A 25,507-nucleotide genomic window follows, 5' to 3' on the forward strand; every position below is an offset into this window, starting at 1 on the left:
GACGTTGGTTGAAGTTGTGAACTGGGCCTCAGATTTGATGTTGCAGCTTGTACCGGTGCTCTAATTCACCGATTGGAGATGATGTGTTGGTTGAAATGGCCCAAGACGCGTGTCTTTCGCTCTTCTTCTCCTCATTTCACAACTGCGGCGCTTTGCCCAACTTATGTTCTGCGTCCAGCGTCAAGCATGTCTTGACATATCGTGCGCCCTTGAGACGGGGCGAGACGATGGGCCGGGGCGAAGTGTCTCCACCTCTCGTCACCGACTGGGAAGGAAAGTCGAGACGAGAGCGAACATTGTAACAGCCCCGGTTCAAACTTCTCAAAACTCATTCGCTCTCACTTGATTAGCACTACTAAGCAACTAAACTGTCCACTGCCACGTATAAGACAAGTTCAAGATACATACAACAAAGTTCAAGATACATACAACTCATTCGACAAATCAGCGGCCAATGGCCTACTTCAATGGGTCTAGGGTTGCACCGACACCGCGGCCAGGATTAGAAGGAAGGTAGAGTCGAAAGCTCGGCCCCATCAAGCCACTGCGGTGTTGGACTTTGACGAGAACGTTTGAATAGCTTATCAAGTCCCCAACTATTACTTTTCGTCGTCTCAAACTTGATGAAGCAAGCCTGGAGCAGCAGTTGGAGAACCGCATGGTCTTTCCTTTCTTCAGCAGGGGATTTCTCGCATTAGAAACAAGTTTATATGTCACTTTAATCAGACTTTCACATTTTGCGTGGTACTCAAGCCGGCGCCATGGCTTGCGCAGCGCGCTGGTTATCGCGCAGTTTTCTTGTGCTGAATCAAGATCTTGAGAACCATCATTGAGAAATACACGAGTATCAAAGTTCGCAGGATGTTGAAGCGTCTTCCACTACATAGTGTTAAAGAGGTACGCATTCGGAAATAGCATCAAATGAACGGTGTTTTAACGACAAATCGATCTGCCAGAAAAGTAGAACATAATTGAAGAAGCGGTAAGGGCCACAGAGGTTACATTTGTGATGGTTCTAAGGTTCTCCCGAGCTCCACAGAAATTCATGCCGCCTACCTAAAGTAGGTAAGACATTGAGGCGATTCTTTCATGTTCGGAGGACACATGTGACAGGTACATGGACTTCAGAGGGCCCTTCTCCCAAAGCCTAGCCAAATTATTTTGCGAATACCATCCACGTTGGAAATTGGAGTTAGTATGTCGTCTTCGCGGACTCCAAGGCGGCCATCCGGCATAGGGTCATCCTGATTTATGTACCCTTCGAGCCCTGAGACCCGTCAAAATGGGCGTGACTTGACCCAACTGAATATACATTACATCGATAAAATGCTACATCGTTGACAAAACTTGAAACCCCAATCCAAGAACCTTTTGGACTGCCGACAGCCGGATTTGAAGACTTGGTACCTTGTGAGATCCACACACGTCAATAGTCACTCCAGCGCCTGTCTTTCAAAGTTCATAAGCCATAGGTATCACTACTTGGGGGTTCTTCCGCCGTTCTCCCGTCGTTCCACCAGTCTTCCTGAGACAAGAAGGTGCTCTGTTGCCAGATTTCAATCCTCCCACCTCTCCTATTCCTGTATCAAACCATCAGCCGCCAAGATGTCGAGTTCACCTTTAGAGAAATATGACACCATGTAAGTCTCAACATTCATCCATACTTGGTCAAACAATCAACTGACCGTCTAAGTTTCAAGAGCGGCTTTGAAGTGGGCAATGCTGTCGAAATCAGTCGCCATGACAATCCTCGCCGCAGTGAAAGCCAGATGGCCACTGGAGAGTAGGCTACCACCAAGAAGCCCGGTCTAATCTTATGCTTCTTACTAAAACTACGGACTCACAGGCCGAGCAACCCTCTTGAAGGTATTCCCCGAGAACAGCTCAAGATCGATGCAAGACTTTTCGCTATCGGCCTAGGCCTTCAAAACGAGATCACCTACTTCGAAAAGGGGGCGTTGGCTGCACAGACTCCGAAAGCCTACGAAGACATACCGGAGCTAAATGAAGAGGATCGAGTCGTTCTGAGAAACGAAATCGAGCATCGCTGGAAGCATCCCAAAGCTCTCTACTTCACCATTCTTATGAACTCGGTGAGCGCAGCAATACAGGGCTGGGACCAAACAGGGTCAAATGGAGCAAATTTATCTTTCCCACAAGCATTTGGGATTGCGGACAAAGGCGAGGCCTGCTTAATAGCCGGAACATGTGCAAGAAACTCCTGGATCATTGGTGCCATCAACAGCGCGCCGTATATGGCTATTTGCGTCATGTGAGTCCTTCGCCAATTCCATAATGGACATATTACTGACTACCTGTGCGTACTAACAGCGCTTGTTGGCTGTCTGATCCCGTCAATAACTGGTTCGGAAGACGCGGTGCAATCTTCCTGGGCGCCATCTTCAGCATCCTCGGCCCCGTAGGCCAAGCCCTTTGCCAGACTTGGCCACAGATCTTGATCTGCAGAATTCTTCTCGGCATGGGAATGGGACTGAAAGAAGTTACTGTGCCCGTATTCTCGGCTGAAAACTCACCACCTAACATACGTGGAGCTCTTGTCATGTCATGGCAACTTTTCAGCGCTTTTGGGATCATGCTTGGATTCCTTGCAAATCTCGCTCTGGTTGGGTTTGGGGACATCGCCTGGAGACTTCAACTTGGTTCCGCCATGATCCCCGCAGTACCTTTGCTCCTGGGAATCTACTTTACACCTGAATCACCCCGCTGGCTATTGAAGAAGCGCAGGTTTATCCAAGCCTACGAGTCACTCCTGAGACTACGTGGCAACAATTTACTCGCCGCTAGGGATCTTTACTTCGTCAACGCACAGCTTGAAAAGGAGCAAGAATTAGTGGAGGCTGACGGGCTTGGTGACAGCAACTTTCTCACCAGATGCGTGGAGTTATTTACCATCCCCAGGGTCCGTCGGGCGACACAAGCATCGGGTATTATCATGGCTGCTCAGCAGTTTTGTGGAGGTAGGACAACGTACTCCCGAAATGTTCAAGAACGCTTGACTAACAACCGCAGTCAATCTCATGTCATTTTACTCCTCGACGCTCTTTGTGGAAGCAGGGGCAAGTAACACCATTGCTCTTCTGGCATCATGGGGATATGGTATGGCAATGTTCCTTTTCGCGATCCCGGCTTTGTGGACCATTGATCGCTGGGGCCGCAGAGCGCTGCTGTTGGTCACCTTTCCGAACATGTGCTGGGCTATGCTAGCAGCAGGCATGGCCTTCTACATTCCGCAGAGTAGTCCCTCACACCTCGGCGTTATTTGCTTGTTCATTTATATCTTCGCCGCATTCTATGGTCCGGGAGAGGGGCCAGTGGCGTTTGTCTACTCGGCCGAGGTTTTCCCTCTATCACATCGTGAGGTTGGCATGGCTTGGGCCGTCGCAACGAACAACTTCTGGGCCATCGTCGTGGCACAAACATCCCCGCCACTTCTCCAGGCCATCAAGCCCCAGGGAGTCTTCACACTTTATTCTGTCTTTGGCGTTATATGCTTGATTCTCATCTTTCTATTCCTTCCAGAGACGAAGCAACGCTCTCTTGAAGAACTTGATGACGTTTTCTCGGTTTCTACCAGGCGGCATGCGTCTTATCAACTATTGGAGGCCTTGCCATGGTGGTTTAAGCGCTATATCATGCGCAAGAGAAACGAGCCTGAACCTACGTTATATCTTTTCGAAGTGGAGGAAAACATTGAGTCGGGACCAAAGTCCTAGACACATGCTGAACGAAGGCGGAATAACACATAGATATGAAGCTTTGCGGGGATAACAGGAGCGAAAGGCTTGCAGACTTTCTTGCTGAGGGCCAAGAGCAATAATTCTTTTGGCTTTCACTCACATCTTTCATCTTCTTACGGAGACGGCTTGAAGGACAATAGTGAGATTTTGGAATTACAATATCTGGATAGAATCCAGCCGAATTTTTCGGATTTACAGAGTAATTCGTCTTTACGCTAATTAGTTGGGGCATCGGTATTTGAAACGTAAACCACCTTACACACCTTTGAAACCCCATGATGATAGATTTTGTGAGCCATCTGTGATGGTTCTAACAGATGCTACGTACCTTATCCATTTCACTGGGGGACGTTGAAAGGAGAACATTTCACTTTGTTAGTCTTGGCCAAGGAAGCTAACGTCGACCTGCCTATTCGTATAGTTATCGATCCAGTGGCCGGCACGTTATCCCTGTCAACCTGGAGCATGTGAGTCAATGCTCAGCAACAGCCTATCGCTAGTTTGATCGCCGCAACCATTTTTGGAATGGCCGGTGGGGTTTCGGGATGTTAAGTCTTGTACAAGGGGTTCTGTTCATGCTGCCTGCCGGATTAAACTTTTTAACGAAGTGAACCCACACTTCTGCCTAAGTCTTTCACGATATACACACAGAATTTCAGGGGTTCCTATTACTTCACAGGTAGTCAACACCTAGAAATAAACATATATAAAGTATTTTACCTTACCTATAGACTGTGCAGCAACAGCATCTCACCAAGCCTCTTCATTACAACACGATCCATTCTTCCACATACCCGTCTACGCTATGGCCACTCAAGCCTTTAGCAGTCCCGTGCCTCTCACGTCCGACGAGGAGGAATTCATGAAGCACGAGCACGAGCGTGTCAAGTTGACTGACAATCAACAAAAAGCCTTCGACACTTGGGCTGGCCCGAAAGACCCCGACGTGTCTGATGCGAAATATTGGATTGAAAAGAACACCGAGCTCGATTTCAATGCCTTCTCGTTCAAGTATCTCAACCTCCTCATCAAGCAGGCAGTATGGAGATACCACCATTGCTCATTCAAGGTGAGCCTCTAGAGGCCTGAAGTCCAGTCACGATCACTGATGCGTTTCAATTGACTCTGAAACAACTGGTTGTCGAACGTCCCGGGGCAGGTCTTAATCTTGGACATATGCCCAGTCTGAAAGGGAGATTTCCTGTTTTGTTCCTGGGCGAATGGGAAGCCGTCACGCTTCTGGTCCGCGAATGTTGCATGATGAGGGTTATTAACGAATTGTCTGATAAACCTCGGTGGTGGCTCAAGGTCAAAGACGACAGTATTGCTACAAAGTGGAAATCGGAGGCTTTGACAATCGACTGGGCATCGTATATTGAGAATGCTCACTTCACTCCTTCTATGGCCGATGCGGTAAGGTGACTTGTGTCTTCATTATAGTATATCAGCGCTAACGACCTCCAGTGCATCAGTGAACTACGGAAGAAAGCGGAAGTGTATGAACAGACAGGGCTTATGCCGGTCTACGATTACTGCACTGCCATCATCAAGTCTGACAGCATTCTAACCCCCGAGTTCGCCAAGTGTATCCGAGATGCTGTCAAGCCACTTGAGGATGTCCCCTCAGATTGCAAAGACTGGCACCCTAACAGCAACGATCAAGTCTTGGATTTGGTTCATCCCTCCCTCTGGCCTTTGGTATACGGTAGCTCTAAGGTGCTTCATGACCGCACAATCGGCGTTGATGACGCTCTTGACTACTGCGACATGGGTACTACAATACGCCAGCCGACAAAGGCGGAGGCCACACTATCTCCTGCCACTTCTTGGAGGAGTACTTCGAGAAACAAGGTGTTGAGTAGGGAGTTTCAATGGCTACCATGTGATGTGGACCTCGATCGAATCACAGGAAAAGCCAAAATTGCAAGCTACATCAACAACCTTCATCCTGTAGAGCAGGCTCACCTCTATCCGATCATCGAGAAGCTCATTGAGAAGTCTTTGCCAGCTTGGGATCTTATCTACAACTGGGAGGATAAGTTTGCGATTCAACGTCTCGTAACATCCAATGTTCAGAAGCCAATGTGCCCTTGTCCGGAAATCTGCGGTCGACGCCGTGCATGCAGGCCCCAGGCACGTCCTCTCGCCGAGGGAGAAGTCCCACGAAACCGAAAGGATCTGGGGCGCAACGCTCGTGACAAAGCCTGGTTCAGAGAGACTCATGGCCCTGCGCTTCCTGACGCTGACCCCGAGGCCAAAGATTACGTCAAATTCGCCGCCTCCGACATCAGAAGCAGTGGCTTCTTTGGATGCAAAGACCGCTGTCAAGTCATTGTCAAGTTGGCCAATATCCATCTCACGCCAGAGAACCCTGAATACAAAGGTGGCTCTTGGCATACTGAAGGTCTTCTGAACGAACATATTGTCAGCACAGCACTGTACTACTACGATTGTGAGAACATCACGGACTGCACTCTCAACTTCCGGACATGTGCCAACAGAGAAGACCTTGACGATTCTGGCTCACGAACCTCGCTCGACTATGAGCAGTACGACTGGTGGAGTATCAAGCAGGCATTCGCAATCGAACCTCGTGGCCACACATTTCAGAATGTGGGATCAGTACAGACAAAAGGCGGCCGGGCATTGTTCTTCCCTAACCTCCTCCAACACCAAGTCTCTCCCTTCAAGCTGGCAGATCCCTCAAAGCCTGGCCATAGGAAGATTGTAGCTCTTTTCCTCGTCGACCCAGCCATTCCTATCATCAGCACGTCGAACGTGCCGCCTCAGCAGAAACACTGGTGGCCTGCTGAGCCTAAGACTGGTCCATTGCCCGCCCCATCATCCGATGATCAGGGATCGATTCAGTGGGAAACGGCTCAGGAAGAGTGGGTTGACTCCGAAGACGCTTGGTTGAAGGCTCGAGAGAGTTGGGAACAGAGCCTTAGCAGAGATAAGTGGCCCATTGGAATGGAACAGGCCAAGGAGCTGAGGAAGGAGCTGATGGCTGAAAGAACGTGGATGAAAGAGAAGGAGGCTAATTGGCTCAAGACCGAGTGGAACTTCTGTGAACACTAGCTTTATGTTCTTGGTTTTAAGGAGAGACTCAAGTATACCATAGTCTAGACATACTTGCTACGCTTAATTCGCGATGAAGTTCCGATTGGCTTGCGTTTTACTTGGCCTAGCTCCCTCAGCACCACGCGACGACTCCTGCAATATCTCTACATTAGCCACTCGTGGCGAATACTTGTCCATTTTGGCTCATTTCGGGGTGTCGGCCGGTGGATCTCTGTAGTGAAATCGGAAACACAAAGGGACACCAAAGGCGGTAACCCGCTCGAGATCTCTATTTCTGAAGTTTCGTATTGTTATGTACCTTATCAATGTCAACATGGGAGACCCGCCGATGCCGCGAAGGCTAAACAGTTCAAGACTATCCTTCTCTATGTGTATACCATACCTCCATTCGCACAGATCGTGTCCCCGGTCACCCAGCGCGACCTTTCTTCGCACAAGAACACAATGATATCTGCCACATCCTCCTCCGTTCCACATCTGGGCTCGGCAGGAACCTTCTTATTCTGTTCTTCCATCCTCGCAAGATGCACAGGTCCGGCAGCACGGTACATATCGGTATCGACAGGGCCAGGGTTGACTGAATTCACAGTTACCCCGTATTTGTGGCCCAGCTCTGTGGCCCAGACCCGTGTTAGACCTTCGACAGCAGCTTTGGATGCGGCATAAACGGATTGAGTCGGGTAGCCACCGCGGGCAGATATCGAAGACAAGTTGACAATACGACCGCCGCGGTTGATGTGAGGTAAGACGCTTTGAGTCATGAAGATGACTGCTCTGACATTGACTGCCATCAGACGATCATAGTCTTCAATTGTGACTTCTTCGAGTGGTGCGTTTCCTCCGACGCCAGCGTTGTTCACCAGAACATCGACCTTGTCGGTTTGAAATTCTCGAAGAGCCGCTTTCAAAATAAGAGATGGAGCCTCAGGAGACGCCATATCGGCACGAATGCACGTCACTCGAACCCCGAACCCCTTTACTTCCTCAACCAACTTTAGAGCAGCAGCTTCGGATGAAGGAGAGACATAATTGAATGCAACCTGCACTATGTTAACATCAATATTCTCATCACAGGTCGACTCGGTCAAGATGAGGCCGTTGTGGATACACCAAGTAAAGAAGCTCTGATTGATCGACCTGGTAAACTGTTTCGGGCAATAAGATCAGGACTTACACTTGCGCCTTGTTTAGAAAGAGCTCGAACTATGCCAGCACCGATTCCTCGAGCCCCTCCCGTCACTATTGCGATCTTTCCATTGAGAGACATGACGATGACTTGAAGTCCAGTGGTCGTATATCTCGAATCACCCTTTAAGCTGAAGAGGAGACTGAGAGATGATCTTGATCCTTACTCTCAAGTTCTCTTGAGGGCTTGTCGATTACGATCAAGGGCGAGGTATGTGTATAGAGAGTATAGAGAAGATAAAAACCCCAGGCTTGCATAGGCTGCGTGCGGGGAGTCGCAGTGGGCGGGGGTTTCCGTCCAAATCAACAATGTGGCGGAAACCCAACCGGGTGACAGTGCGCCGAACGTGGGGTAGTGGTGACTTGAGACGGCGCCGTGTATGGTGTGAGGAGACGATGTGTTTGGGCCAATTTGTTGAGGCTGCACGAGACGATCTAACGTGAACGACAGGGCCAGCGAGCTCGGAGGGGGTAAGGGAGGGGTAAAGAATTCCGAAGGTGATGCAGCCAGAAACGATAGACATCTAATCAAGCTGCCCACCTTTTTGAGATCAGATGTGCTCGGTATATAACAAGCTGGCCGCACTGAGTTGATGTTCCCACCTCACTTCCTCATTGACACCCACGGAATCTCGAGTCCCTGGCCTGTATTGGCCATCAAAATCAGAATCATACTCATCAACCACTTATGCCTGCCATGGATACATCAAATGCAGTCGATATCCTTCGCCGAAAACCCGGAAACCTTGCAATTTATACTAACCCTGAACATGAGCTGTATCTCAAGAAGCTCGATGTTCCGACCCCAAGCGAAGGGGAGTGCCTCATCCACGTGCGAGCAACTGGCATCTGCGGCTCCGATGTTCACTTTTGGAAAGCAGGTCACATTGGCGAGATGGTTGTGACGGGCGAAAACGGGCTAGGCCATGAGAGTGCAGGCGTAGTTGTTGGCGTAGGACCCAAAGTGACGAAGTTCAAGATTGGTGATAGGGTAGCCATCGAGTGCGGCATCCCTTGTATGAAGGCATCGTGCTTCTTCTGTCGCACAGGCCGATACAACGCCTGTCCAGAGGTGGTCTTCTACTCGACGCCCCCATATCACGGAACCCTTACCCGCTACCACGTGCACCCAGAAGACTGGCTTCACAAGATTCCTGATGGAATGTCATATGAAGAGGGATCTCTTCTCGAGCCACTCTCAGTGGCTCTGACAGGGCTCGAGCGATCCGGCGTTCGCTTGGGTGATCCCGTGGTTATCTGCGGTTCCGGTCCCATCGGCATTGCCACTTTGCTGGCTGCTAGCGCAGCAGGTGCAAACCCAATCGTCATTACGGACATCAATCAGACCAGGCTGGACATGGCGAAAAAGGCAGTTCCTAGAGTACGAACTGTGCTTATCACTGCTGGAAAGGAGCCGCAGGCAACTGCCGAGGATATCAAGGGAGCTCTTGGTCAAGAAGCCAAGATAGTGCTAGAATGTACTGGCGTTGAGTCAAGTGTGGTCACCGGTATATACGTAAGTAATCTAACTTACACGAATTGTACGTTGGACGGGGATACTTGTGCTGATTAAACTCTGAAGTCTTGCCGATTCGGCGGCATGGTCTTCGTTATCGGTTGCGGTAGAGATTTTGCCACAATTCCCATCATGTACATGGCTGGCAAGGAAATTGAATTACGGTTCCAATTTCGCTACCGAGATATCTATCCTCGGGCCATTGGCCTTGTTGCTGAGGGAGTCATTGATCTCAAACCATTAGTCACCCATCGGTTTGCTCTTGAAGATGGTGAGAAGGCCTTCAAAACAGCTTCAGACCCTAGTGCTCTGGCATTGAAAGTTCAAGTACTTGACGATTAGAACCCAGGGCGGTAGTACTCAAGCTCAAGCTTTCTGAACTGTATCTTCGTTCAAGGAAGAGGTTCCGCCTGGAGGTGAATAGGGGCTGCAGGTTCGGTCGCGAAAATGTGCAGGCTGCAGCGGCGACGTCCTAGTGTCTTTCTATATCTCTCACAATTGATTCGAAACGTTGAACTCTCATTCCCCCGTACTACAGTGTTCTCATATGCCCAAATATAGCCCTGCACGGCGATAAGTCATGCAAGGAGCAGGAATCTAGGTTGGCCACGGCTCAAATCAAAAGGGCACATATCCCTAGCCGTGACATCGCATTTCTAGGAACACTGTTGTCGGTACCATGGTAGTCTCTTTCCCTCCAGCATTCCTTCAGAACTCGTAGCACCGTATCAACGTTTGTAAAACCGGAACCCGAGCTTTCAAGGATTCCTTCAATCAGATTCTCGAAGAATGGTTGTTGATCTGGGGCTGCCATTGCTCCAGCGACGCACATAGCCCATGTTACAGGTTTCAGAGACAGGCCATCCGGCACACTTTGAAGAGCATCCATAACGCCAGATACTGCGTTATGAATTGTTTCAAGCGCGTTTTCTGGTGCGTCTTCTATGTTGGCTGAAATTGTGTGCAGTTGTACAAGGACTGCCGTTGCATATATGCGGGTAATCGACTGCGAGATTAAGGCTGAATCGGGCTGACCGGACGAATTAGTATCGTTCCATACCCCATAATATTGAGAAGGTATACTAGGTACCTTTTGTTCTACCCCCAAGTATCCAACACCATCTTCGAGACGTTTAGTGATGTCTGCAATTTTGCGGCTCAAAGCTCTCGGATTCATCTCTGTAACTTGTGCCTCTAGCGAGGCTACATCTCCGAGAGCTAGCATAGCCCAGTTCTGGCAACCCATGACACAGGACACATCGATTTCTTCGTGGCTGAGCCACCTTTGATAAGGTAGCCTAGGTGGTTCACCTGTAGAAACACATGACAGAAGCTCGAACCAAAGTAGCTGTGACACATGGAATCTGATGGCCGCACTCATAATCCTCTGGAATCCAGTCTCAATTCTTGTAGAAGACTCGGACCTTCCTCCCACGCTCTCCAAGTCAATTTGACCTGCGACCAATACAAGAGCGTTCAGATGTGACTGCCAATTAGTGGTTCCTCCTTGGAAGACCTAGCCACTTTAGCATTAGCAGGGTGCAACCATGGGTTCAACAAAGGTTGGAAGAGTGGATACCTCGAAGCTGATGAGGAAAGTGCCACAAGTAAGAAACTCGACGCGATGTTCGGGATGGCTGGCGAAACCATCTGTCTCGCAGCGAATGAGAACTTGACGGAGTTCTTGCATCGCATTGGTGTGATACCGGATAAGCTCTGACTCCATTTCCTCTGTCTTACTTTGCGACATAGCGTGTTGGTGTAGAGCGGATAGCGTAAAGGCGGCTTGACGAAGCGGCCCTTGCTTGGACAGAAGCCAGAAAAGCCATCCTCGGCCACCGAGTGCTGGCTTATCCACGTAATAGGCGTATTGGAGGGGAAATATGTAGTCCAGATAATATGTCAGGAGCTCAGCTTCACGATACTCAGACCCGCCTGGAGAAAATATTGCTGACTCTTCGAGAGTTTCCCCAGAAGGCTCCGTTACGGCTCTGGTTGATGAACGTGTGGAAGAAGCCTGCAGTTTTCGAGTTCGGCGGAAGTTCTGTTTCACAGCATGCTTGATGCGTTGAAGTTCCGCCTGTAGCTTGACGGGGTCCTTGACCCAATCAGGCTCCGTTCCATAGCCATGGCATACTATGTGCCGATCTGTGCATTCTTTACAAGTCGGAGTTGCTTCGTCGCATTTCCTATGGCGAATACGACATGTCCAACAACCACCGCTACTACGGCCCAGGGGTTTGGACATTGTTGCGGGGGTGTCTCTGGACTAGTCTCGGGGTTTCGGTTTACCAGATTCATCGAAAATTTGCTAAGAAAAACACTATTAGCCAGACTCAAACAAGTCGTATTGGCCCGTCAGCGGGACAAATTTGCTCGGGCTGTTTTGTCGACGTTCGTCAACGTCTTCATTTGCGTCGGTTAATCTTTCCCAACCCCCCGCATTAGTAGCCCTGCAACCGAGACTGTCTCCACAATTCGCGCTCTTGTAACTCGGGAAGGAATGTCGAGCCGTACTTTAGGAAGGAAAGTCGAGACGAAAGGACTGCAATTGGTCCGCAGTCAACAACGCTCTTGTTTCTTAAAGTTACTTAATTAACAAAGCAGGCTAAGAACTGACTAGAAGTATGCTTTCTTACAGCTCAAATATTGATCCTTCAGTTATCTCACATTTCTGCGACTCTGAAAAATATTGTTTTACTTACTTTCTCTAAGAAGAAAATCAAATGAGTAGATCGTCTGCAAGCGTATGTCGACCACCAGAAGACAGCGATCGACCATGCCTACCTAGGCATTCATAATCGTTTGTGGTCCATTCACCGTAGACAAGTATCCTCCAATTTCAAAGGTCAGTATCACTTCGAGATGAGGATGCAGGATTTATGCAAGCGGCGCCAGACATGCCTTTAGATGTGAAAGCTGAAGAAATTGATAAGATCTCCCAAAGCGAATATTGGCGGGCTTAGCGCAGACAAATACATCACGGTTCCATATCAAAGGGTTAACAATTCCTTTCCATTCTCTGTCGTTTCCACACTGATTAATCCACTATACGAAATACAGATTACAGACTAAACATTCCATTAGACTCGACTTGGCTCAGCAAACCCTCCTCAACCTGCACACCCAAGTTGGTTCAGTTGGTACCAGCTGTATGCTCTAGATGAGAGGCACAATAATAAAAGGAAGACCTAGGCCTGCTTCTTGTTGCGGTCGCGGAAGTGATCTCTGGCCTTGTCGCGGGCAGCACCGCGCTCCCGGTTGGCGCAGAAGACGTAGTTGCCACGGTTTCTGTCGCAAATCTCGGCGCCACGCTCTGTGCGAGTGTTATCATTTTGCCTGATTGAACCAGCATTGAATTATGTCTGACTTACCATAGGTGATGATCAAGTCCTCACTAGCCGCGCAGAAAGCAAGGTCATCGCCCTTGCAATTGGGGTCGTGGTCATCGCGGCCACGGTCACCATCACGACCACCACGGCCTCGGTCACCATCGCGGTCACCATCACGGCCGCCGCGTCTGTCGCCATCACGATCTCCATCACGGCACTCGCGGCCTCTGCCGCCACGGTCTCCATCGCGTCGGCGGTAGCATTCGCAGCGGCGCTCTCTATAGCCGTAGTACTGATCGATCTCGCATCGTGTAATTCTGTCGAATTCGCGAGCCAGCTCGATAGCCAGCTCCTGCTGCTCACGAATTGCGCAGAAGAGCCTGTTGCCTCCATCGTTGGCGAAACAGAGCCTGTTCTTCGCATCTACAAGCTCCATTAGCAAAGCTGACTGAGGCCTGGCTCATGATGCGTTGAAATAATTTACCGTAGCGAGTAAACTCCTTGACACTGCGGCCGCAGTAAAGTTCGTCGCGTTCATCGCGGCATTCTCCACGGGGAAACGCCTCTGCTTTGGCCAGCTCGGCAGGCTGCTCAGCGGGCATAGCCGCGACGCAGCTGATGCCGGTGAGGGCGGCAACGAAGAGCTTTGAGTAGAGCATGCTGACGATCTAAGCGAACCGCAAGTGCTGGTATCAAAAACCAAAGGTGGGTATAATTGGAAGGGTATCGTGAGCTTGAACTGATTGTTGTCTTGTCTGTCTGGTGAAGAGAAAAGAAAGCAATATCTCACGGGGGGTGGTGCCGTTCTTTATAGTCTGGGATCACTTCAGTTGTAGTTCATCTTTCCCGTGAATTGTCGCCTGCCGAGCAATCAATGGACTGTTGACGCTCGCATTGCACCGGGTCTAGTTCGTCGACATACTCAAACGTTGTTTATCCCTCTGGCATCCAAGGATGTCCATTTCTCCGACGCATCCGTAAAGAGCTACCTAAGATGTGCAGCTTTCAGCAAGCTACCTCGATCGGCTTTGCTCCGAGGCATCCTGAGTTGTCTCCCACAGATCGGATGAGCTGCAACCAGTATGCGCCGTGGGTTTGGTGACTGTCACTCACGAACTAGCGGAGTATCAAGAGCAGAGGCGTCCTACAGAGATGACATGTGTTAGACAAAGGTCTAACGGCAGCATGCCGATTGTACCATCATGTTCATGAAAGTTGTCCAGGATTCCTGGCAAATGGACCAGAAGTTCATGCCTCCACGTTTGGCTTGCTACGCTTGATGGTGTGCCATCTAACTCTATTCAAGCTGTGAAGGGGGGAAGTGGTCGCATGGTGCAAGCATAAGATGGTTGCAACCTCTACAGTTAGGAAGAGTTGAAACTTTCTAGCTAAGCTGAGCAAGGCAGCTTGATTCCATTTCGGAAATCCTCAACTTGGGATTGACCCTTGGCAGTCCGGTAGGTCTTCCGAATAAGGATGGGTGATAATGCGCCCTCAAGCAACAAAGGTGTAAGTTTCTGGTACCTATTCCACGTATTAAGGTAGGATCATCTCACTGCCATACCCGACTACCAGGTCATTTTTGTGAGCGATACTCAAGTATAGTTCAGTCATCAGTTAGCGTTGTTGCTTCACTGACTGTTCAGTCTTCAAAATGGAGAGGTCACAGGATCTATTTCACCCTCCAGGTGGATAAACCATCTTGCATTAGGGACTTCTTGCACACATCCCATTAGCAACTGGACCGTATCCGCGAGATGGCCCTTGCTATACCCGAGCTTTCCTGCACCATGCCAATTTTCGACTCAACTGCTGTGCAAACTAATGTGAAGAAACATTTCATCTATCATAGTCGGCGTCTGGGGAGAACCGATAAGTGCCGCTCCGTCCCTCTGATTGGACTTCGTCAAAGGCGACGGCAAACATTTCACGCCTCAGAAACCGCAAACCTTGCCCATTAAGCCATTGTGTTTCCTGGGCGGAAGGTTCATGGCAGATAGACTCTGCTCATCTCCCGCTAACCCCAAAAGGCGAGCTCGACTTTGTATATGCTGTCCAAGTACCCTCGAGGCTGTCTTTGATCAGGGCTTCAATGGCAGATCATCGTGTGAGATCGAGTTCAATCCCTGTAAATGAAAAGTGTATGGAATTGCCTGACGGGTAAACCTCGTCTGACACGCATCTATTCAGCTGTTAACCCGACTTGTCTTTCTAATCAGCGTCACGGGATAGTCCCCGATCTGTTGCGACTCCCGAGAGCTCCGCATGCAAACTTCCCAGCATCCCAAATCGTAATCTCAATGTACGACTATTCGGTAAAGGAGGTGTTCGGAATCGTTTTCATTATGAGATCTTTAACCTTATGGGAATAAGGTTGGGGTTTGGAATGATATCCTGCATCTGCGGCGCACAGTCAATCCGAAGCCTCCACGCGAGCCATGCGCTACACTGTGACTGCACAAACGTCAGCACGAACCACACTCATAGTTTGGAGAGCACAGCACAGCTGTTCGATTGATTCAAGATTGGTCAAAGTTCAGTTCGTCTGGTATGCGTTGAGAGTTACAAACCAAACACTTTGCACCCCCGCAGAAATGTTTCGGCTTCTAGCATTGGTCTAGACCTTGAGCAAACTGTTGCGACTCGCGCTGATGTTGTGCTTCTGGCATGAACCACTGTTTGTTTGGGAGACAGAGGTTGTTAACCTCCCCACATTCCTGTCGATAACTTTGCTGCGTATTAAGCTTCTCCAACGTGGATCGCCTGAACTTCTCATCGGCGCGAAGAATGACTTGGGCAGCTTTTGAACCGCGAACAGTCGATCTGTCCTATAAGATTGTGAAGTGAAATCAAGGTTGACCAATGAATGAACAAGCAGGCCTCGCCAAGAACTCATGGCATTGAACGCTTCCATGAGGCTTGCATGAACGTTTCCACCAACACCCTGCTGTGAGGCAAGAACTGCCGTTCCTGGTGATCGACGTGAGCAAACTTCATGCAAACCGGTTCACGAACAGAACACTGAAGCGATCTACCTCGTAGTCCCCAGCGAGGCTGTTCACACGCCATCGCAATCCGGGGAAGTTTCACTAGACCAGAAGCAACGGAGACGGATTTTGAGGGAATTGATAGTCGGGTATATCGTTTATTGAAACTCGTTAGCCCCCACAAGGAGCGAGACACCTAGAGGATATCTTGGCACCAGTGATGTACATATCAAACGTCCATCAAGGACTTTCTTTCTTTACCTCCCTATCGTATCGTCCGCTCGAGATGAGAAAATAAAAAGGAAATCGCTCGGATATTCATGCAGGATAGCTCAAAAGAAACACAAGAAGGCCGCAAGTGCGTTGGCGGAAAGAATGATAAGACGTTGAAAAATAAAAATGAGTGGGTATCGGCGCTACCGGAAACCTCCCTGGGCGCCACCGTTGTTGAAGTATCCCTGATTCGCGCCTCCATAACCGCCATTGTTGTAGCCTTGCTGCGCGCCGAATCCATGGTCGCTGTATCCATGCGAAGGCGGGCTCATCGGCGGGGGAGGGCTTTGTTGGCCGTCAGGTGAGCCGAGGCGAGAGTAACCTCCTTGCGATGCGCTACGGCTCGGGGCCATAGGCAGGGGACCCGAAGGCGGCATTCCAGGGCTTTGGGTACGCAAGGGAGACATGAGCTGGCCGTGGCCATTCGGGTTGTCGCTATATGATCGCATGCCAGCTGCAGCACCAACCCCAGCGGCGCCCGCGGCCATGGGCGCGGCACCCCACGCGCCCTTTTCCTGAGATGCCGGGATGCTGTATGTGTTCTCCTGGACCATGCCGTTCTTGCTGAATGCGCCAGCATTGTACTCGGTGCCTGTCGCGCCAGCAAACGAGTCAGGGTCGACGCCGCGCTTGTGGAAGCCCTCAAGTTCGAGACGCTCTTCTTCGGCTCTCTTGGCGGCAAGGCTTGCCTCGTTGGCACCACGTCTACGCTGGCGGATGAAGTACCAGAGACCAAAGGCAATCAGAGCACAGCCTACGCCGACACCTCCAGCATATACAGCCGTTTTGGCGGTTGGGCTGAGCTCGTTGAACTTTTCGCTCACAGACTTGCTAGGTTCCTCCAGAAGAGCTTCCTTGACAGTTGAGTTGCCGCTGAGATTTGAGGTTAGCATGAGCTCGGTTGTAGTGCAACAGTCCAACGAGCGCAACTTACGCAGCAATTTTGATGCTCTCCCAGGAGCCCGTCTTGTCTCCAAAAGAGTACTCCTTTCCGGAGCTGTAGTCCGTCACCTGCGCAGACTTGACATACATGGTGTACGGTCCGGCGGCGTAATCGGTGTCACCTCCAGCCCATTCTCTAGTACCCGCAGCCATGCGGGGATCTCCACCAGCCCAGATACCGAGACTGAGGCGCATGGGAGTCTGGGGATAGGCCAGGGAGTTGTTGGCGTCCTTGGGGAGAAGAGTGCGAACGTTGTTGCCGTCGACCCACCACTCGAGCTTCTCCTTGGTCCACACGCAGGTATAGTTGTGAAAGTCGTCCTGGATGCTACCCGTCACAGGGTGCTCGGCACCGTTGTGCCAGTCCTGAACACCTTTGCCGAAAAAGTTACTCAAGGCGTCGTTCTTTATTCCAAGGAATTCCCAATCAACCTCGTCCAAGGTGTCGCTGAGCCACATCATAGAGCTCACAATACCCTTTCCCTTGGCGGCCCTCATGTGGATCTCAGTACGGCCCCAGAAGAAGTAAAACTTGGATCGAATTGTCGGAGAGTCGCCTTGCTTGCTAATCGTGAATTCAGCTCCATTATCCGAGGTGTACGTAACGGGGCCAACAGTGGTTTCCCAGGCATCAGTCGATGGAGTAGAGTTGAAGTTGAAGTTGTAGTCCATGCCAAAAGCCGGGTCGGCAGGACAGGTCGTGTTCATCGGATTACATTTCGTCGAAACTTGAGCGACCGCAGGCTGGGCAAGCGATGCCAGCACCGCCAGTGCCGAAAGAGTGTATTGAGACAGCATTGTAAGGGAGTGTGGATGGAAAATGATCCAATTGGACTTCCGCAAGGACGAACGGTTGTCGAAATGAGCGTTTCGTGACGTTTGCGACACGTTCAGTAACGTCAGAAGTCTGCAGAACACGGCGCGCCAGCGGTGAGGTCTTCTTTATAACAAGAGAGTGACAATAGTGAGAGACAAGGAGTATGTGTTGTCTGAGACGGACGAATTCACCAGGCTCAACGTCGCAGACACAGACCGGGCTGTTGGAACAGAGGGAGAGAAAGTTAACTTCTGGTGGAATGTCGAAAGGAATGGCGATGGTGGGGTTCAAAATCCAAGAATTCAAAAGCTGGGAGTGAGTGTGGATATGGTTGTTGGTGTTCGCTATTGAGATGGGGGCAAATGGCACGCATGGGAAGAAGCCGAAAGCACAGACTCGGGAATTGAGTTAGGGACTCAATCAAACGGAGAGCAATGATAGGAGGCAACCTCATCTCAACGTGGGCAAAGCGGAGAGACAGATGCAAGACAAGCCAGGGGATGCCGGGCGCGTGGCAAGCAGCATGTTGATTAAAGGGGGTGCCAATGTCTCTTTCTCCTCTTTGGGTTCTTGGAGTCGCATCTGCAACGGGCAGCGTTTCCGCACCAGCGCCAACCAGGATTAGCGTTACAACTATCGGTCGAACCAGAGGCGAGCAGCATTCTAGGGCCCGGTTCGTTGTGGCACCGGCAGTGCAAGGTTATCAGAAAGGAAATTGTTCGACATTCGCCAAACGGTCAAGCGACCGACTGGGAAACTCTCAAGATTATCCCGAGATTGTTGGTGGGCCTGCCGGAGGAGAAATGGCACCTTGGGCCGGGGGAAACGGCTGTGGAGATCTGGTGAACAGCGTCATGGGCGGTTGGAAAAGCGATCAAGTATGAGGCATTGCGAAGAAACTGCGGTCCGCGTTTGCGTGCGCTTCCGGGCACTCTCTTGAGTCGTGATCCTGAAGCAAGCGGTTGCGCGCATCGAAGGCCTGTTGGTAGTTCAAACGTCATTATATGGATGGCCATGTGAAAACCCATCTTAGGTGATACCAAAGAGGGCCCGCTTTAGGAGTCGGCGATCACACCGCCGTCACGTAAATCTTAAGGCACCTGCCCAAGCTGGAAGCATGAAACAGCATCTGCCAAGCAGCCGAGTACGGCTTGCAGTGGTGTTGTGTGATTTCAAGCCGCATCTGAAAAGATAGTTGCGACTGCAACTGGCAAATGCGCGTTGGAAAGGCGTCAGGTTCCCGATACCCACGACTTTGTCGTCAATTCGGTATTCGCGCGGTGAGTGATAGGACTTCCCCAGCTTTCGAGCATCGTTCTCCCAAAATACGACCGAGTTTCGTTGTTGCTAGCATCTTGCCTGTTGATCAATGACAAGAATTGTCGCCCTACACAAGCCAGCTTGCGGGCCAGTCTCGAGACTGCAACGGCGGGTTACTAATGCTTAATTTCAAAGAGAGACGCCTGGCCAGATCTGCTGCAGCTGTGATCCGAAGTGATGATGGTTGTAGAGCGATGGAACTCTCATGAGGAGCATAGCCAGGCGTCTAGTGACGACTCAAGATGAGCGAGAGAAGCGCGGTTGAGGAGTAATCGAGGCGGGATTGGCGTCGTGAGTTGTGGTGTCGTCGATTTGGATCTTCAGGCTTGAGATCTGGCCTGAGCGACTCGGTCGCTGTGGGTCACTAATGGTGAATATTTTCATCCGCAAATGAGCAATCGTAGTGTCTTGTTGTTGCTGCGACCCGTTTGGTGGGAAACACTGTAATAGCGTTCGTCGATGTGCTGAGTTGTTTGCGAAACTTCAATCATGGAAGCGTCGAAGGTTTGCGGAAAATGAGTGAGACAAGGAGCATGAGGACAAAGTAAGGTGAGTGAGTAAGGTGGGAAATAAGGTGAACAAAGTGAGATGAGTAAGGCTGCGTGGCTGCTAAGGCAAAGGCAATTCATCGGGTATTCGGCGCATGGCGGGCCCAAGCGTCCGGGTCAGGGCCGGTCGAGAGACCCACATCCTTAAATGACATTGCAACCGCTAAAACACAAGATTTTCCGCCTTGTTCGGTTACCGCGTGATACAGTGATATATGTACGGCTTGGCTAGACCGATATCGCTCGTCAACCTAAGTCAAGCCACAACGAGACATTTTCTGAATCACACTATCACTCGATGTCCTCACTCGCGTCAAGAAGCTGCAGTAACGAGACTCTAGCTCATCAATGATCCAAGACTCTGGAGGTTGACTTAAAGACATGCTCTTTCTTAGTATGCACAATGCCAACACCAATTTCGGCAATCTATCCGTGCAAAAACCCACATCGTCCCCGAACTTCACCAAACAAAAGTGATTTTTGGCGGCCCAGTCCGCTCCCGATTACGCGGCGGTGGATTCCCTCAAGAATGGACGCTTACCCGAGACGTAATAGTGGTGCAAACCGCCCTGCAACGACATGCTAAGATGCGATAACGCAATCCCAACCCCAGACAAGGTCTGCGGGATGAGCCCATGAAATTTTTCAGCTGTTGTTTGTTCAAATACTGGGCCGACTCCTGGCTTCTGACTGAGTCATCTCCCTGTCTAACCTCGAATTCACCCTTCACTCAACGTTCGCACAGCCATCAAAGCAGCCGACATGAGCGCGCAAAGTGATCTGCAAGTCGCAAACTCGTCCGACACCGATGCCGGAAATGAACAACCAAGGAACGAAGCTCAACGGCGCAGCTTCGGTGACTGGCTCCGTGATGATGTCAACATCCGCTATACCGATATCCCAGTCCTCGCTTGCTGTCTGGTGTCCGGCTTGTGCGACAGTGTAGCAGTGAACGCAGCTGGTGTCTTCGTCAGTATGCAAACAGGTAAGAGCCTAGCTATCAGGCAGGGGAAGCAACATGTGATACTGACCTGTTTAAAGGAAACACCATCTTCATGGCTCTTGGCGCCTCGAAGCTTCCGGCTGGCGAGCCACTCCTCTGGCTCAAGTCCCTCAGCTCCATCGCCGCGTTCTGGCTTGGGTGCTTCTTCTTCTCCAAGTCGAGACACATCCACCCCAAGCGCAGAAGCACTCTCGCCCTGTCGTTCCTTCTTCAGTCGGCTCTCGTCTTCCTTGCCGCCGCCTTTGCTCAGACACGTCTCATCGCCGACTTTGGAAAAGCCTCGGTGCAAGGCTCCGACTCGAATCACGAATTCAAGACCTCTGAAGACCCTCTTGTGATGGTCCCCCTTGCGCTTTTGGCCTTCCAGTTTGGCGGACAGATTGTGACGAGCAGGATTTTAGGATACAACGAAGTTCCTACCAACGTCCTGACCAGCGTCTACTGCGATCTCCTCTCCGACCCCAAGCTCTTTGCACCCCTAAAGGAGAACCCCAAGAGGAACAGGAGGTTCTTGGCCGTCGTTTTGCTTGTTCTTGGAGGTATTATTGGTGGCTGGCTGCAGAGAAGTCGGGCTGGCATGCCTGGAGCTCTTTGGATCTCTGGAGGAGTCAAGTTTATCATTGCCGTCGCCTGGATGGGCTGGGCCAGCAATGAGCCGGCTGAGAGCAAGCTGGAGAAGGGCGTTAAGTCATAATTTAGATACCCGTCTAAGCCATAGGCTGTTAGCAGAATATATCCCTCCCTCGTGCAAAGTCTCATTGTAGAATGCGAGCGTTTCTGGTGGGATATATGATGGCAAGTCTCGTGTTTTTGCGTGCCCCTCGAGGGCTAGCCCGACCATTCAACTGAGAGTAGTCAGTGTAGTTGTTGACTCGTACACATCCGTCTCCAGGGAAACACTCAGGGCTCACTGACTGCCACTCCAAGACTGATTTACGTACATATGTGCACTACTAAAGGTTACGGTTGTTCTAGTGCCGCTCCTATTTGATATATGCATACAATACGTGACAGCTGTGAACCTTGACCGAAGTATCACATAACAGCTTTCTCCTAGTCAAATTGGGACTTCGCGTTAGCGAACGAGCTGTTACGCGCCATGTCAGGTTGTAGGGTCTTTTCATCCAACTTGGCAAGATTGATGGGCTTGAGGTCACCATCTAACATTACCAGAGGCAGAGACAAAACTTGATAAGGTTGCTGTCTACTGATGGGTAAACCTTTGCCACAGACAGTAGCAGCATCTCGTCAAACTGTTGTGTGGGACGGATGGCTATGTAAGTCGTCTCAGCGTATGTCGTACTCCGCTGAGACGATGTGATCCATTAATATCGCTTCAAATCTGCCGATACCAAATCTTCGATATGTAAGGTAGACCAAGCCACCCGCTACGGGCTCTCGACCGTTGTCTTCTGTGACATTTCGGCGCACTCCGGTGCGCCAAACACGGGGTCTTCAATGATACTCTAGTGCATGAACAGTCAATCAGACAGCAAGGAACTTTCGACTTGTCCTTGTTTAAACGAAGACTTCCCCACAAACCATCCCTAATCAAGCCTTATAGGATAGCTTCCATGGCTGACATGCTGCATCGTTCGCTCTGCGCCTGAGTCCAACCAAGAAAGGCCCACCCCAGACGTAACCCACATGCCCGGATTCAAGATTCGCGAGAACCACGGTCAAGTCTTTTGACCATCTTTCAGGATCGCTTGGATGCCAGCGCAGGATCCCTACCTACTATTTGTTGCTAAACCGTTGTGCTTCTCGGTTTCAGAGTGAAGATTCGCGATAACAACCATTGGTAAATCATAGCGCTGTAGGGCAAGCCACAACGTCACGGTCATCCGTAGCAACCATCCATAGTGTCTTGCACCGTTGGGACCGCAACCGAGTCTCGGTCTGTGAACGAGCGCCAGCTCATCAAACTAATGGGCACACGACCGTCACACACGCCGTTAGCCGAATTCTGGTGCTTCCGCCATCTCGTCACCAAGAATGACCCCTTGCATCGCAGCACAGCCTCCTTGGCGTCTAGAGGCTAGATTAAACGCGCCGTCTTACGAAAGATATGAGATGTCATAATCGAGATTGTCCTCCCCTGTCGACTTTGCATCACTCTATTCATTACCAAACAGATCAGGGCCTCGGGGAACGGAAGGGCAAGACATTTTTGAACAAGACCCTGCGTGACCTGAACGAAAGAATCTAGGGGTCCTTCCACAAGAGGCTAGCCCGTCGTCATCATTAGCCTCTCATTGGTTGATTGGCCATACCTCGACCCCTGCACTGCAGCCTTCCCTTGCCAGCTTTTGACGTCACCGAGGACGGTGATCTTGGAGCGCAGATCACCGACAAACAGGTTTGGAGTCGCACGGCACCCAACCACCAAATCCGCCAAATGGCGTCTCACTCGGATCTAACAGCTAGTTGTCCTTCGAGGAACAGGAATGAGTGACGGACGGAGGGCATCCAAATGACCATCTTGGCATCATTGTGCAGCATCAATCATGCCAGCCTGCCAACAATGTCTGCAGCCAGGGTCTCGGCACGGGCGTCCGCCCAAACGACGTACCTTGCGGTGAGCTGTAACGGCAGTATGAGAGCCATAATGTCATGAATGAGGATGAGGAAGAGAGAGGATCAGGGGAAAGGTTATGAGAAAGGAGGAGAGATAGATATAACCTCCATGCTCCTCCCGCCCAGAGTCTTGTGTTCCGTCTTATCCAGCATCCTAAGCCTTCGTAAACAGAAGCACCCACACCACCAACCACACTCTACAACCTTGTAGGCGAAAACAAGCCTTTCGCCAAATCATCCTAGCAAATTGTATTCCTTCCATCACAAAACCTCTATATTCTCAAAATGCCATTCTTCGGAGGCGGCCGTCGCGAACCCTCTCCCGAACCAGTTCGGGAGCTGACCCCACCACCCTCAGAGCCCCGCCGCACCGGCTTCTTTGGCTCTCGCCGGGACCCTTCCCCGGAGCCAGTCCACCACCAACCCGTCGCCGAGCCCGCGCCCCGCAAGCACGGCCTCTTCGGCTCCTCTCGCCGTGACCCTTCCCCCACGCCGACAGCTCGCACATCCCGCACCTCCGCGACCTCCCACTCCTCTTTGTCGTCAACTACCTACCACACCTCCCCTGATGGCCACCACACCGGCGGAGGCGGCCTCTTCCGCCGCTCCACCGACGCGTCATCCGGTCGCCGGGGCGGTCTCCTGCACAAGTTTGGCGGCGGAGGCGTAGAAATGGACCCCAGCATCGTGCAGGCTCGTGAGCGCGTCATGGGCGCCGAGGCGGCTGAGAAGGAGGCTGACCGCGCGCTCATGGCTGCGCGGGAGAGCGTTGCTGCTGCGAGGGCTGATGTGCGAAGGCTTGAGGAGGAGGCCAAGGAGGAGGCCAGACGGGCCAAGATCAAGCAGTACCATGCCCGCGAGGTTTCCAAGCGTGGCAAGGCTTTGGGACGTCACGGAGACTAAGGTCACAAACTTGAGTGGTGCGGTTGAGAGAAACTCAGCAGTATTTCTTTTCTATTTATGAGTTCATGATCTGTATCATGGCGTACGTCGAACAATACGGAGTTGGGAGAGCGGAACAAAAGATTTCACACTATGTATTACTACTATAACACGCATGAGCGACGATTCGGAAACGCAAACATTACCTATGTAACAAGACGAGAAATGAACTATTTGACGAACACAAGATCGAGCCAATGTTTGTGACGCAAGGCAATCGATGCCGCAATTTTCATGAAAGCGTTCGTGAGGTCCTACAGAGAGCTTCGTCAAATTAGAAAGACAAAACTTGGCCGACAGGAAAAGGTCTGAGGCATGTCTGACAGTGCTGACAAGCTGACAAGACCCCTCCATAATCTGCCCGCCGTTCTCCAGTTCTCCAGTCCGACTGCAACCGGAGAATCTACTCAGCTCCGAAAGAGTCAGCACGGATCGGGGGTGTTCCCGGAACACCCCCTCGCAAATTCTCAGCCTTGACACCCGGTCGACACCACTCATTCCTCCCCTCATCCTCTGGCTCTAACCGGAGCGGACACGAGAATCTGCAGCGTCAGATTCCTTGCTGCCGTAGCGATTAGGTTCTCGGAAGTTTCTTACTCAAGGTGACGATCCGTGACGCGACGCTTTTTAATAGATTGACCGCAACTCCGAGTCCGGTTCATTGCAAGCAAGGTGGTGGTGGTGGTTGAGGTTTTTACTGATTTCCAAGACTTTGAGCATAGTGACAGAGTTCATTAGGGGTCATCTATCTAGTGACAACCTTTCTCGCTTGCTTGAGAATAGGCAAATGGAAAAAAAGGCCAGAACCCAATTGACTGCTGCTGTTGAGCTTTCATCCGAGATTTCTAGTACCCTGATCCAATACCTCATGCCATCCACCTGCCACCTGCTGAGCACGCCGTTCCTCCGGCCGTGCTGTCCTTCTGCGGATGCGCTGAAGACCGAAAGCGACAAAGGGAATGAAACCTGATCCTCCAACCCTGTATGTGCATTGTGAAGTGAAACGGGTATTTACATTTTTGGCTCAAAAGTGGTCAGTGCCCAAAGGTATCAAGAACTCATGTCGGCGACACAATCCGTAGATAGCCGCCGAAGTGAAAGGGGAAAAGGTCGCGTCTGCCCAAGGAGCTGGGCGGGCTGTAATAAAAGACATAGGTTAAAGGCCGAGATGCAAGTCGAGGTTGGAAGGTCCAATCCGTAGGAACGCCGACGCCTTCCAAGTGCCA

At 50.9% G+C, this 25,507-nt stretch overlaps 10 protein-coding genes across 10 annotated transcripts; 6 read left to right on the forward strand and 4 right to left on the reverse strand.

Moving 5' to 3' along the window:
* Positions 1 to 1,605: 1,605 nt before the first annotated feature.
* On the forward strand, positions 1,606 to 3,734 carry CPAR01_09863 (uncharacterized protein; the record flags this gene model as incomplete). The annotated part of the gene is made up of 5 exons (XM_060494127.1): positions 1,606 to 1,640; positions 1,694 to 1,783; positions 1,847 to 2,272; positions 2,332 to 2,978; positions 3,031 to 3,734. 5 exons carry the CDS (start codon positions 1,606 to 1,608, stop codon positions 3,732 to 3,734), a joined length of 1,902 nt encoding a protein of 633 aa, XP_060346309.1.
* A 633-nt stretch (positions 3,735 to 4,367) lies between these two features.
* On the forward strand, positions 4,368 to 6,836 carry CPAR01_09864 (uncharacterized protein; the record flags this gene model as incomplete). Its single annotated transcript, XM_060494128.1, has 4 exons — positions 4,368 to 4,437; positions 4,490 to 4,769; positions 4,850 to 5,171; positions 5,223 to 6,836. Coding segments are annotated over 4 exons (2,286 nt in total), but the record flags the coding sequence as incomplete, so codon positions are not given.
* Positions 6,837 to 7,204: 368 nt separating this feature from the next.
* Positions 7,205 to 8,106, reverse strand: CPAR01_09865 (uncharacterized protein; the record flags this gene model as incomplete). The annotated part of the gene is made up of 2 exons (XM_060494129.1): positions 7,205 to 7,879; positions 8,014 to 8,106. The coding sequence occupies 2 exons, from the start codon at positions 8,104 to 8,106 to the stop codon at positions 7,205 to 7,207; spliced, it is 768 nt and encodes a 255-aa protein (XP_060346311.1).
* Positions 8,107 to 8,721: 615 nt separating this feature from the next.
* Positions 8,722 to 9,882, forward strand: CPAR01_09866 (L-arabinitol 4-dehydrogenase; the record flags this gene model as incomplete). The annotated part of the gene is made up of 2 exons (XM_060494130.1): positions 8,722 to 9,540; positions 9,607 to 9,882. The coding sequence occupies 2 exons, from the start codon at positions 8,722 to 8,724 to the stop codon at positions 9,880 to 9,882; spliced, it is 1,095 nt and encodes a 364-aa protein (XP_060346312.1).
* Positions 9,883 to 10,153: 271 nt separating this feature from the next.
* On the reverse strand, positions 10,154 to 11,788 carry CPAR01_09867 (uncharacterized protein; the record flags this gene model as incomplete). Its single annotated transcript, XM_060494131.1, has 2 exons — positions 10,154 to 11,056; positions 11,120 to 11,788. 2 exons carry the CDS (start codon positions 11,786 to 11,788, stop codon positions 10,154 to 10,156), a joined length of 1,572 nt encoding a protein of 523 aa, XP_060346313.1.
* Positions 11,789 to 12,731: 943 nt separating this feature from the next.
* On the reverse strand, positions 12,732 to 13,531 carry CPAR01_09868 (uncharacterized protein; the record flags this gene model as incomplete). Its single annotated transcript, XM_060494132.1, has 3 exons — positions 12,732 to 12,856; positions 12,915 to 13,295; positions 13,357 to 13,531. The coding sequence occupies 3 exons, from the start codon at positions 13,529 to 13,531 to the stop codon at positions 12,732 to 12,734; spliced, it is 681 nt and encodes a 226-aa protein (XP_060346314.1).
* Positions 13,532 to 16,275: 2,744 nt separating this feature from the next.
* CPAR01_09869 (glycosyl hydrolase family 16) lies at positions 16,276 to 17,872 on the reverse strand (the record flags this gene model as incomplete). The annotated part of the gene is made up of 2 exons (XM_060494133.1): positions 16,276 to 17,005; positions 17,067 to 17,872. 2 exons carry the CDS (start codon positions 17,870 to 17,872, stop codon positions 16,276 to 16,278), a joined length of 1,536 nt encoding a protein of 511 aa, XP_060346315.1.
* A 564-nt stretch (positions 17,873 to 18,436) lies between these two features.
* Positions 18,437 to 18,775, forward strand: CPAR01_09870 (uncharacterized protein; the record flags this gene model as incomplete). The annotated part of the gene is made up of 1 exon (XM_060494134.1): positions 18,437 to 18,775. The coding sequence occupies one exon, from the start codon at positions 18,437 to 18,439 to the stop codon at positions 18,773 to 18,775; it is 339 nt and encodes a 112-aa protein (XP_060346316.1).
* Positions 18,776 to 20,521: 1,746 nt separating this feature from the next.
* On the forward strand, positions 20,522 to 21,456 carry CPAR01_09871 (uncharacterized protein; the record flags this gene model as incomplete). Its single annotated transcript, XM_060494135.1, has 2 exons — positions 20,522 to 20,744; positions 20,801 to 21,456. 2 exons carry the CDS (start codon positions 20,522 to 20,524, stop codon positions 21,454 to 21,456), a joined length of 879 nt encoding a protein of 292 aa, XP_060346317.1.
* A 2,168-nt stretch (positions 21,457 to 23,624) lies between these two features.
* On the forward strand, positions 23,625 to 24,242 carry CPAR01_09872 (uncharacterized protein; the record flags this gene model as incomplete). Its single annotated transcript, XM_060494136.1, has 1 exon — positions 23,625 to 24,242. One exon carries the CDS (start codon positions 23,625 to 23,627, stop codon positions 24,240 to 24,242), a length of 618 nt encoding a protein of 205 aa, XP_060346318.1.
* Between the last annotated feature and the right edge of the window lie 1,265 nt (positions 24,243 to 25,507).

This window comes from Colletotrichum paranaense, assembly GCF_030867605.1.
Source record: "Colletotrichum paranaense strain IMI 384185 chromosome Unknown Scaffold_8.1, whole genome shotgun sequence".
Taxonomy (NCBI): Eukaryota; Fungi; Ascomycota; class Sordariomycetes; order Glomerellales; family Glomerellaceae; genus Colletotrichum; species Colletotrichum paranaense.